This window comes from Bos javanicus, chromosome 17 (genome assembly GCF_032452875.1).
Source record: "Bos javanicus breed banteng chromosome 17, ARS-OSU_banteng_1.0, whole genome shotgun sequence".
Taxonomy (NCBI): domain Eukaryota; kingdom Metazoa; phylum Chordata; class Mammalia; order Artiodactyla; family Bovidae; genus Bos; species Bos javanicus.
The window spans coordinates 63,419,259-63,432,053 of record NC_083884.1 but is presented as its reverse complement, the minus strand read 5'-3'; the positions used below and the strand labels follow the sequence as shown (position 1 = coordinate 63,432,053).

The following is a 12,795-nucleotide window of genomic DNA, read 5'->3' as shown; positions in this document are numbered from 1 at the left end:
CCGTTACCTTAACCTATTAAGAAATAGACGTCTAGCTGACCTGAAATAAATCTTAAAGAAACCAGAAAGCTCACAATGCTTATGCAGGTGATTTATTGCAACTATTTGCCTTCATAGTCTATTATACCTAGAGGTCACTTTATTAAGCAGCAAAATAATTCACATCACTCAAATTCATTCAGCTCAAACCAAGGCATAAGACTGCTCTAGACAACAGGGAGGCAGTGGGGGGCAGGGGTTGGGGAGGCATCCCACTGCTTTCAAACCTGTCCTGCTCTGCCTCCGGGTGTGCCAGACTCCTCCATTTCTGTAATTCATTCAGGCCACTGTCGCTTGAAACAGGCTTGACCTAAAGGCTATCAGGTCCTAGGGCCTCCTTAGTCAGTGACAGTTACAACTTTCTGTGCCCAACAGAAGATAAAACCCTCCAGCACACATACAAGTGCAACCTGGGTCTGACACCACAGCCTGGTTGTTGTAAGAAAAACTACAATTCAAGCTGGGTATCCTGCATCCATTTTATTCCCATCCCTGTTTCTTTAACAAGAGGAGTACTGAACAGATAGAAAAGATTCAACTATTTTTAAAAGACACACCAATAGGTGTGCTGAAAGCAAGGTGCCCTAACACTGGTTTGGGCTGCTCCAAGAGACTAAAACTTAAGTTGGGGTTGAAAAAACTAATTACACATGGGTCAAAAAGACTACCTGGCGACAAACTAAAACCTTGGCAGGAAGAGCTCTCTTGTGAGTGTCAATACTTTATTTTGGTGTAAAGACGGGAAGCTGGAAAATACACTGTATTTAAAATTTTCTTGGTTCCCCCTCACATTGTGGAAACCCCCTCCCCCCCAGAGCTAATCTGTTCAAACTCAAATACTTAAAAATTACAGCAGCAAAACAAAAGCGCAAATAAAAAGAAAACCAGATGGAGAAGTTAGCCTGGGCCAGTAGTGTCACTTGGTGTGGACGACGGAGGTGCTGAACAGCAGCTTCTGTTTCTGTTTTTTTCTTTTCTTTCCTCCTTTCTCTTCTAAACAAAACACAGAAAGAACTTAGCTTAGAATGCCACCCCGTTGCCCCCTGGCCAGTTTCCACTGATGGGAGTCATAGGCAATGTGAGTGCAGGCTCTGGAGTTAGACTGCCTGGAGTCAAATACCGGACCTTGCACTCTCTGGGTGTTTGTCTTCAGACACATCACTTAGATGCCCAGCCCAGCTCATCTGTAATGTGAATTCTACCCATTTAATATGGTTACTGGGAGAATAAAATTAGCACAATGCTAGGCGTGTAGGAAGCATATCATAAATGCTAGTCGTGAATACCACAGGGGTGTACTTTTGAGTTTGACCTCCATCTATCTATTAGCCACCTTCACCACCTCAGGATTCAGAAATCTATAAGGCTGGGGGGAAAAAGTTACACAGAATTTCACAAAGGCCTCAAAAATTAATCTGGGGTGCAAAAAGGAGCCATCTGATATACCAGATGGAATGTTAGTTAACACTAGAACGTGAGCCCTGAGGTTCAGAGGGAAAGTGCCAAGTGATTAGTGATCAGTGCCCCTGGATCCAGGAGGAAACCACAGCCCTGAGCTGAGCACCCCGCTCCTGTGCCTTTACCAGAGAGCGGATCTGAAGTCACCGGTGTGTCCAGTTTCATGAAGGCTGCTTCAATAGCTTGGCTGAAGGAATTCTGGAAACTGGGCACAGGAACGCGGTCTGAGTTATCACTCTCCCCATCGCTGTCCACAGGGGCAGGAGGACCTAAGGTGTTTTCATCTAAAAAAGACCAGTGTTAAAATTGCAGAAACAACTCCACAGCCTTCTACTTTCTGAAAGGGCCCAAGCTTCCCCTTTATCAGCGGGCCATTCTCACCTTTTTTTGGAGCAGTTTTGGGCCATACATCTGCTTTTGCTTTTCCAACTCTCAGCATCTGCCGAAGTGGGAAAAGGAAGGGAAAGAATTTAAGTTACTGATCCTATTTCTTCTCCAGACTGCTACCTTGACACTGACTGGTACAGGGGACAAAGAATCAACTACCCCCACTGGGAAAAAATTTTCTGGATACTTCTTTCCCTAACACAGTGTTTTCTTCATGTCCCCTATATCCTGAACTGGCAGTGAAACTAACAAGGTGGGAAACCAGAACCTGTTCTGTTCCTTGGGAAACAGGTAAAGAATACTGCAAAGAATGCACAAGAGATTTATACTCTGATTTTGAAGTGGGGAATCCTGACTTTGTGTCATTCCTTTCTTCTGGACAAAATTTCCCTCCTCTTCTGGAGATGCCTAAAAACATCAACATTACTCCTCTTGCAGTAAGGAGTGTACAGGACCTTCCAAATTTAAAACAAACCGCCTGCCGCGCAAACCTCAGTTACCTAAGGCCACAAAAACCAATTTAACTTTATCCCGAAACTGCTCCCACAGCTCTCATTACCTTTCAGTCTTTGCTTTTCCAATAGCTCCTTAACTATTAACATTTAGATTCAGCCATAAACCAGATTCCTGAAAGTATAGTAACATCAGAACAATCCCTCCCGAAAGAGGAATTTTTCATCTCAGTTGGCCAAGGCCAGCTCTGTAAGTGCTGAGGGTCACTTTGCATCCTATCTACCACACATGACATGCCACCAAAAGCAGGGTGTATTGTACCAAGAAACAAACCCCACAAGATTCACGTCAGCATGCCTGTCCCGAATGTGTCCCAACCTGGGGCTTGCATATTATGCAAAATGACTTCAACTGGCAGATACTGATTTCACTGATGAACTTTCTTCATCATATACTACTGTGAAAATCTGCTCCCTTGGTCCCCAAGAGTTTGGGGTCTAACACAGTACAACATCTGAATCATCTTATAAGATCATTAAAATCGCACCTATATTTTAATCTCACCAAAAATGTTTAAATGTTTAGCCTGGGTCCACTCATGAAGAAACAATCAGAAAATCTACAGTGTAGGATCATTTATAGAACAGGCCTAGATGCTTCAAAAATACCCATGTGGTTTAGCCACTAAGTCGTGTCCAACTCTTGTGACCTCATGGACTGTAGCCTGCCTTCTCTATCCATGGGATTTCCCAGGCAAGAATACTGGAGTGGGTTGCCATGCCCTCTTCCAGGGCATCTTCCCGACCCAGGAATCGAACCAGGGACTCCTGCATTGCAGGCAGATTATTTACCAACTGAGCTATGAGGCAAGCCCCCAAAATATCCATGCCACATGTTAAAAAAAAAAAAAAAAACAGAAGCCAGGGGAACTGTTATGGGTCAAAGGAGACTGAAGAGAGTTGAAACACTAAATGCAATGAACAGTCTGACTGAATCTGACTGAAAACAATATAGGACACTGAGACAAAAGGGAAAATAGAAATATGTGCCATCTTAGACAGTATTAAATCAGCTGAATGTCTTTGATGTAACAATGATAACTGCGGGCATATAGGAGAATGTCATTTGAGTGGTATGTATCTCCCAAGTATTTAGTGGTGAAATGTCATTCATGAGGTCTGTATCTTATTTTCAACACAGCAAAAAAAGAGAGAAAAAGCAAATATAGCAAAACAGTAACTACTGGTCAATCTGAGTGAAAAGTATGAATATTCATTACACTATCCTTTCAACTCTTTAAGTTTGAAGTTTTTCAAAATATAATGATGAAAAATGCAATGGCAGTAAAACCTAGCTAAAAAAACAACTCAGACATTGACCTAACTCCTGGGAGCCACTTGCTTATACCTCTGAAACCAGGTAGTTCATTTTCAGGATCACTCTCAATTATTTCATCCTCGACTTCAAGGACTCTCCTCACCAAAGTTGAATTCCTGCTCATTTCTCAGCACAAACTTCCATCTATATGTGAGAAACGTCTGTATCAACTACCTGCTTTAAAGAACTATTAAGCAAATGAGTCCAAACTAGTCCCAAAGAAATGAACACTAACTTCCTACGGGGTGCTTGTCAGCTGTCTGTCCATCTTCCTCAGTTATCAAATGCAGGAATGCTGACTGTTTGCTTATTTTAAAGATTGATACTGATTTGACATCAAATCTTACTAGCCTAGTGCTCCCTTCAACCCATCTCAGCCACTTTGGCTAGTTAGTTACAGGATAACCAAAACAACCTTCCCCTTCCCAAAGCAAAGAATGGTTTATTATATTTCATACCACCAAGTCAGAGGTCCCAGAACTAGGGGCCAGTTAAAATTGACTGACATATCCCCAGCCCCTAGATCAGTGTTAGTACACGAATAATCTAGTGACTTGTTAAATAATTAAAACTCTGATTCTTCCTCAGCTATTCTTGGCTTCTGTCCTTGGTAAGTTTATGGTAGTATCTGAGACTAAATCCATGAGCTTCTCTTTAAAGCGCCTTGCATGATTTTGAAAGTCAGGGTGACATTAGCCTGTAAATCTCCCGTCTCCAGCAGAGATTTCCAGGAAGAACAAGCAGCAGAGTTCATGTTAAATGCCCGTGGGCTGCTTTAAAAGCAGTGGGTGTACCTGGGCAAAGGAAGGGAAGGGAGAGTCTTCTTCCAGACTCCCAACGCAGAATGAAGGACTGCCCTGACTGGCAGTGGGTGACAGAGGGGTCAGCAGGAAGTCTGAAAGGGAACCAGAGACCTGATTATATAAGTCAACTTAATAAAACAGAAGAGAAAAAAATAAATAAATAAAACAGAAGAGATTAACACCAAATCAGGTCTGGATAATTACCAACACTGCCTCAAAACGCTAAACCTTGATCTACCTTCAGCTCTGCCATGTGCTTATAAAGCCAAGAACATGGCCTACTGTTCACACAAGTGATCAGAATAGGGAGAGAAAAGTTTCAAGGTTATGAGAACACTAGAAAGCACTGCAAAATCCATTCCCACAGTAAAAAAACCCTTTCCACGTGAGCCAGCTCTCAAGGCCTAGGTACTGGATGTCATGGACTAGTTTTATATGGATAAAAAGCTTCAAGAAAAAGAAATGAAATGTAATCAGGTCAGCCTTTATGTTCCAGCCAGCAGATGTCTATGACCTGGGGAATATTCAGTTAGAATTCAAAACACACACAGCAACAAAATCCAGCAAAACGCAAGCTCTTCCGTGCTACTCCCTTCCCTAGGTTGTCGTCTTCTCCATCCTTTCGGAACCAGAGCGAACATTTCCCACAGATCAGCCCACCCACTGCCCTGATCACTGCTGGCAGGGAGAGGCCTTTCCAGTCAGCCAGGGCTCTGCGGTACTTTTATTTCTAGGCCCATCCAACTGCTCTTGCCTGAAGGTGTTGAAGCCCACATACCTTCAGGAAAACTAGTGTGTGAAAATACAATCTCTGTGTCACAGATGATGCAGTCAATGTTTTGCCATGTTCCTTTGTACAGTAGGTCTCATCTCAGTTAAACTGAAGAGCATGATGGCTGTGTAGCCCTTAGACTCTAGTCCCAGTCCCTGACACTAACCAAGCCCTGGCCTTCATCTCAGGCTCCTAAATCTGCGAAGTGACAGGCAAATGATCACAAGAGTCACCAAATGTTCTGATCTTGGACATTCACTGAAAATGCCTGAGAAAAATAAATTTTAAGTATCAAAAACGATCTGCCAGGTGGATGAAGATCAGAAGACAGCTCTCTGAAATTATAACTGTTTAATTTCATAACACAGTAATATATTCTATACATAAGCAAAACTGTTTTTAAAAAGCTGACAGCCTCTTAATCCTGGTCTCAGTCCCTAGAGTGGAACACTGTTAGTGGTCTGGAACACAATCATCCCAGGATTTTTCTATACATTTAGATATATAAACCTACACTGAAATGCTTTGTGTGGCATTTTTAACCCAAAAATGGTGTCATGCTTTGTCTTTTTCTACAAATTCCTTTCATCTTAAAGGTTCAGGAAGTGAGCTATCTCCCTTTTCAGTAGGTGTAAAGAATTTCATAGTAAAAATGATGTAATTGAGCCATTTCCCTACCAGTAGACTTTGTAGGCTGTTCCCTCCACCCCTCACCATAAACAATGTTATAATAAGACAAATATAAAGATGTTCACACATACAGAGGGAGTACTTCAAAGGCAGAACTAGAAATAAAACAGCTGGGCTGCAGAGAAGAATCTAGGTTTAACTGTCCTGCTGTAGGGTCTGCCTGAGTTATTCAGAAGCTAACAGGGCATAAAGCAGTCCATACGTGAATCAAATGTTAAGAATTTAGTGTTTCTCAGGAATCTATTAACTACGCAAATAAAATCAGTCCCCTAAAGACCCCACCATGCTGAGGTCACTATTGTAAATTCAGACACTAGGGCTCAACTTAAGGTCTACGGCTGGTGGTCAACTTTATTCTCTAAGTCCCAACCCCATTTACCTGCTTGGGAACCTGGACTTCTGCTAAGAGGAGAAAGGGAGAGCGCCCCACGGCCCTCAGTGCTGGTGGAACCCAAAGCAGAATCAGAGGAGCAGGTGTAGGAATTGAAGGCAGGAAACTGCTGTAGATTCTCCAGGGGAATGTGGACTTCCGGGTCTGCAAAGACAAGATGAGAACAGCAAGCCCACTTACAGAATTCTTCGAATCTTTTCCAACAGTTATGGATGGTCAATATCAATCTCCCAGGTGTATGAAGGATGGAGACAGCTTTAAAACCAAAATTTGTAATATTTGCCACTTTATGTCTTTAATATAAAACCCTTGTTTTAACTATTCATGTTAAAGCTGGGTGATAAACCTGAGGGTTAATCATACTGTTCTATATAATTTTTAATTATTCCCATAAAAGTCTTTGTTCTTGAAACATCAGTTTTCTCAGCTGTTTAAGACTTGTGCCAAACAGCTACACAACATCAGGATGCCAGATACATACTTATCCCAGTTAGAGAAGTAAAATTTGTATTTACCATACCATGTGGATTCAAAATAGTCAAGTCTTTTCCCTAGCCAAGGATTCAACTCCTTGTTCCTGGAGGTTAAGCAGGCCCTCATGTCACAAAATCCTTAGTTCAGTGAAGCTTATGTTGCGGAACCAGATTAAAAGACTCTACTTATTGGTATGAAAGAGCTCAAGTCTAACTCCCTGCATGTATTTCCTAGTATGTCAACAGGTTTCTACTATTTCAGACTCTCCTGGTAGACTAGCTATGTATAGATGTCTCCAGAGTTGAAGGCGAGGCCAACAACATACCCAGAGAGCACATGGGCCAATTATCCCCAGCATTCAGCAGATGTCCAATTCCCTAGCCACACACCCGCCCCGGGTTTTTTCCACCCACTTTGCCAAGGATGAACTCACTCTTACTCCTTACTATGTGCTATGCACTTTGACCCGCGCCAATTCCAATTCTCTCAGGAAGCCCATGAGGGAGGTGCTCTCACAACTCACGTTTAGAAGTTGAAGAAACCAAGTGGCAGAGCTGAGCTACGACTGGGCCGGGCCTGGGGCCTCTGTACAGTGATGCACAGCTGTGCTAGTCACAGATGAGCGCTCCTGAACTTACACTTGCCCTGCTTCTTGTTCTCCTCCATCTCAATCCGGCGCTCTCGGCGGCGTTCCTCCCGGGCCTTCTTCTGACGCTGCCGCTTCCTCTTCTCAATGTCATCTGCGGGGTGGTGAGGTGGTCAGGAGGCAGACCCAGGACAACCTGGCAATTAACTCCTCCCAGGTGACTAGCAGCTAAGGGCACAAGGGAGGGCCCAGCTGGACTGGATGGAGAGTATCAGGAGTTCGGAGACTCATGACAGAAGTCCTTACCTCCTTCTACACTGGGTTTTTAGTCATAAGAATCCCTGAATTCCACTAAAAAAGGGAAGCAAAGTAGAGCATTCTCACCTGAGAATATCTCTAGGGTTTCCTTAGAGACCAGAGGAGGCTGAAGAGCCAGTTCACAGATGCTGAACTCGCAGGTGAGCGGCAAGTGAGAGAGGTATCTATGACGCTGTCGCATATCCTGCAAGGGAAAAGGGGCCGACGCTCAACTAAGACCAGCCATGACTCTGAGAGCAGAGGTTCCCACCCAGATATCCAGCAGGGAAACACACTCACTCAGATGGCACTACGGCTCAACTTATCGCCATTTTGGAAAGCTGAACAGAAATTGTCAATTAACCTACAGTAAGGTAGAATAACCAAATTGCAAACCAAAATTGCAACCAAAAGCAATTATTGGGTTTGTGATGCAAATGAATTAACTAAGCCCAGTAATGCATGATACAAAGCTGATCAGCTGTTTCTGATTTTCTGGGGGGTCCACAATAAACAGGGAGAATAAGGAAGACAAGAGTTACTTATTGGCAAAAAATCTGAGAACCTCTGACAGAATTAATGGTAACTGGGAAGGCAGACAAAGCAGGTTTCCCTATTGAACAAAACTTGGCCTAAAACAATAAAAATGAAGCTGATTTAATTTTCTTTTTATCCTTTTTCTTCACATTAGATAGAAAGGTTATAGTACATAAAAAGTCTCTTAATGTTAAGCTTTTGAACTGTGATCAATACAAGGGTAATTCTCAAAGGGCAAATATTCACATATGTAAATTATCAGACAATAATTCACAGGTATCTGCTAAGCCAAAACTCATAAGCTACCTTAAAGCCTCCAAGGACTTTGTTTTCTTGGCCATTTCTCCCAAGCAGTAGGAAGAAAGAGAAACAAAAACAAACTCATCTCAAATGAAAGCAGTGGAGACATCTCTATCCCCAAACCACAATAAAGGAACCTGTGATACAGACAGCAGTGGCGGACTGACCTAACAGAACCCCCGCATGGCAGGGGAGCCCCATTTAAGTTTTTAAAAATTCACAGGCTCCAAAACACAAACTCACACACACAAAAACTAAAGGCCTTTGAAGGTCTGTGAACCTGATCGGCTAGGCCTAGCACAGAGAGATGAGGTTAATGCGGCTCCCTGCCCGTCCACCTCGCAAGGCAGGCCCTTACCTCAGACATGGAGTAGCCGGAGATCTCCACCACTGTGGCCGAGATCTTCTCAGGGCTCTGCTCCAGGCTGCCATACTCCCGCACGAGGCAGCGCACGTTCACAGGGTGCAGGAACATGTGCTGCCCGTCCTCCGCTGAAGACAAGCGGATCCGTCACACCATGCTCCCGGCCAGTCCTCAAGTCGGGGCCCTCCTGGTACCCGACCCGACTCTCCCTCCCCAGGCTGAAAGGCACAACAGGCCCAGCCACCTAGGGTCTGTGCCACTGCCTCCCTCTGCTTAGAGAGCCAGACCACTTCTCTGAAACATCCAGCGGCACCCAGCCGGCCCCTCAGGGAGGCTCACCTTGGTAAAAGTAGTAACAAGGAGAGCTGCTCAGGTGAGTGACGCTTGGTTTGCTGACGGGTTCCTGCTGGCTGGACTCGGTACAAATGGTCCCTTCTCCAAGATTGTCTTCTACTAACTCCAGGTCCTCACAGGCCTCTGACAAGCCCTCAGGCTCTGGTTCAGACACTGTTTCCTCCTCCTCTACCAGAGGGAGAGCAACAGGATGAGGAGGACCCAGAGAACAAACTTCGGTGGCGTCTTCATCAAAAGCAGACAAGTACTCCAACACGCCCTGTTGGGACAAACTGCAGGTTACAGAAAGAACATGTGGCAAAGGCAGGAACCAAGCTCTAGAGGTCTATCTTAGCAGTCACTGACTTAACATCGCTAAGGAAAGAACACACATGAGACAGCACATAGGAAAAATTTAAAAATAACTTTTTTTTAAAAAAGCACATAGGAAATACTCATAGTTCCCTTTTCTCCAGATCTAACAGTGCCTACCAGCTGGAGAAGAATGGTGGCCACTCAGTCGGTAACAAAGACACCAACCTTCCTGGGTTGAAAAACGGACTCCTTCGCCAAGGGAGCCATCAGCACCAGTTGTTCCAGAGCAGCCACAACACCAGGGACCTCCCCTCTGCTTTCAGCCAATCCTGACAGAGCCTCTTCCCGAGCCTAGAGCACCAGAGAGAAAACCAGAAACATATTGAGTCTGAAGGACCAAAGTTTACAATGGCCTCTCGACAGGAGCAAAAGTTAAAAGGCCAAAAACAAGTCTAAGTACTTAAAATTCTCACTCTTTAAAGAAAGCAGGAAGCAAAAGGTATCTGGTACTCCAATGGGATGGTATTCTGCTTAACGTCTCTGGCAGTGATAATGACAACACTACACAAAAGCTTCCTGAACAGAAATTCAAGGACACAGAAGTGGTCTTCTAGTTTTTATGAACTAAGCTTAGAGAGAGAGAACCATTGTGGGAAACAAGGGTTTGTGCAACCCCCATCTCAACCTAGACAGATCTACTTATATGAAGCTTTCCTATAAGCTCCCTGAAATGCATTTGAACTAATGCCCTGCATTACAGAAAGAAAATGAAAAGTAAATACAGAATCCTGCCCAAAGAGGACTTGTGAGTCAAACAGAAAGGAATTCAAATACCAGCTTCACCTCTTACTAGCTGTATGTCCTCAAGTCAATTACCTAACCCATGATTCCACTTTAAAGGGGACAGCTGTTCTATCACACCTAGTTATGAAGCTACATGATAAATAAGAGCAGTACGCCAGCACAGGGCCTGTCACAGGCCCTTCCATCAGGGCTTTCACTGTTCTAACAGATCACTGATTCTCAAAGTGTGACCTGGGGGTGAGCAGCACCAGACTCCCCTGGAACTTGTGATAATGCAAAGTATTAACCTTACTGAGCCTAGACCTACTGAATCAGTCTCTTAGGGCACAGCCCAACAACTAGCGATTCTGCTGCCTCTTAAAGTTTAAGAATTCCTATTGTAGAGGACACAGGGCATAGGGAATTCTCTATTTGGACACTGCTGCTCCAAAATCCTCAGCAGGCATTGGTAGAGCCTGCTTGAGAGGCCATAATAATTTCTTCACAATGTTCCTTAAATAAAACATCTCCAAAAATTAATCCAGGTGCTTTCCTAAAAAGCAAACAAAAGCCTATGTTGCTTAATTAAGGGCACAGCTGGAGAAGGAAATGGCAACCCACTCCAGTACTCTTGCCTGGAGAATCCCATGGAGGGAGGAGCCTGGTAGGCTACAGTCCAGGCAGTTGCAAAGAGTTGGGACACGACTGAGCGACTTCACTTTCTTTCTTTACTTTCTTTCTTAGGGCTTTCCTGGTGGTCCAGTGGTTAAGAATCCATGTGCCAATACAGAGGACACAGGTTCAATCCCTGGTCAGGGAAGATCCCACATGCCACGGCACAACTACTGAAGCCCGAGGGCGCTAGAGTCTATGCTTAGCAACAAGAAAAGCCACTGCAGTGAGAAGCCCACAAGAGTAGCCCCTCCTGGCCACAACTACAGAAAAGCCCACGCACAGCAATGAAGACCCAGAGCAGCCAAAAATAAATAAATCTTAGAACAAAAAAAAGAACACAGCTAATCCAAGACACTCCAGAGTTTTAAGATCACCCTGACTTGATCTTTTCAGTCCCAGGAAGCACCTGAAAAACCACTAGGTTACCCTCTCCCTCCCATCACCAAAGCCCAGAGCAAATCTGCTTTCTCAGCTGTTCCCTACTCATCATCTCAAACGTGGGTGGGGCTGAAGTAGCCAATTTCCAACCCCTGCCCCCACTCCCAGGGCTTCCCGTCACCTTGAGCTCCTGGATAGCTGCCTCAATAAAGCAGGACTCGGGCGTGTGCTTCTCCTCTGCCAGCTGCCGCTCCAGCGCCGCTTTCTCTTCCTGCACCACCCGGCGCAGCACCTGCTCCTTGGAGGCCAGCAGCAGCTTGGAGTACTGGCTGTGCTGCTCATCTGCAACAACACCAACGAGATCACAGAGAGGCAAAACTCAGAGCTCACGGCTGTGTGGCTAAATAGCAACTTTCATATACAGCTTTTTTCTAGGATGAAAATAGAATGACTTAGTGTATCTTCCTTAAAAGAAAAATATTTAGCAATGACCCTTAACTTAAAATTTACAACTTGGACTCCATAACACAAGAAAGCTATCCTAAGAAAACCAAAGATGTAGAAAAAAAAATTAATGTTCTGAGAATTCCCTAGTAGTCCATACTTTCACTGCTGAAGGTCGGGGTTCAATTCCTGGTTGGGAACTAAGATTCAAAAAGTAATATGATGCGCACCCCCTCCCCTACACACACACAAAAAAACTTTAGTAACAGAAAAGCTGCAACCAACTAGTAAGTCCAATAAAGAAACAGTGACATGATGGTATATTCATTAAAGAGAATTTTGCAGACATTAAAAATGCTCTTCTAAGAAGGAAGCATTTAGTGACATGGAGAAATATCCACATTACATGGGGGGAGAAAAAACAGATGCCAAACAAGAAAACAATTCCAATCTCACAAAAATATACATGTATAGGAAAAAACTCTACAATTAACATTTTGGGGTACCTCTGGGTAAAAGGATCCAGGATGATTTACTTCCTTCACATCCATCTCTCAAATTTTATGGACTTAAAAAACCCTGAGATAACTACTTACAAATCTGAATGTGTGTCCTTCACACTTTTTCCTATACATTTATATATCCACATTCATAAATAAAGGTCTCGATCTATTTCTTTTTTTACCTTCTATATTATATTGTGTTAGAAATGGAAGATATACTCTAATGAGTTAAGTTTCCTGTGGACATTTAGGTTATTGCCAATTTCTATTACGACTGTAACAAACAAAAAAACAACTATAACAAAAAAATTCCTATACATGCTCTTTGGTACAAATGATTTCTTTATGATACTGAATCAAAGGTTGGGTCTATTTTATATACTATCCGCCTCCCCACATACACACTAAAGGCTGTATCAATTTAAACTCCAAGAAC

The 12,795-nt window shown here is 43.6% G+C and overlaps 1 protein-coding gene across 2 annotated transcripts in view; it reads right to left on the bottom strand.

Annotated features, from left to right (window-relative positions):
• Positions 1-76: 76 nt before the first annotated feature.
• RNF10 (ring finger protein 10) overlaps positions 77-12,795 on the bottom strand; it is a 33,176-nt gene continuing 20,457 nt past the window's right edge. Inside the window, exons 7-17 of one of the 2 annotated variants that reach the window (XM_061385046.1) lie at positions 11,594-11,754; positions 9,802-9,927; positions 9,268-9,541; positions 8,923-9,056; positions 7,815-7,932; positions 7,483-7,584; positions 6,359-6,514; positions 4,509-4,609; positions 1,879-1,936; positions 1,623-1,781; positions 77-1,032 (exon numbers count right to left, since the gene is read on the bottom strand). In XM_061385046.1, the coding sequence (XP_061241030.1) occupies positions 956-1,032; positions 1,623-1,781; positions 1,879-1,936; positions 4,509-4,609; positions 6,359-6,514; positions 7,483-7,584; positions 7,815-7,932; positions 8,923-9,056; positions 9,268-9,541; positions 9,802-9,927; positions 11,594-11,754 (1,466 nt within the window). In that variant the 3' untranslated portion in view covers positions 77-955. Of the gene's footprint in view, positions 1,033-1,622; positions 1,782-1,878; positions 1,937-4,508; positions 4,629-6,358; positions 6,515-7,482; positions 7,585-7,814; positions 7,933-8,922; positions 9,057-9,267; positions 9,542-9,801; positions 9,928-11,593; positions 11,755-12,795 lie in introns of those variants that run through there. The other variant, XM_061385047.1, reaches the window with a different exon arrangement.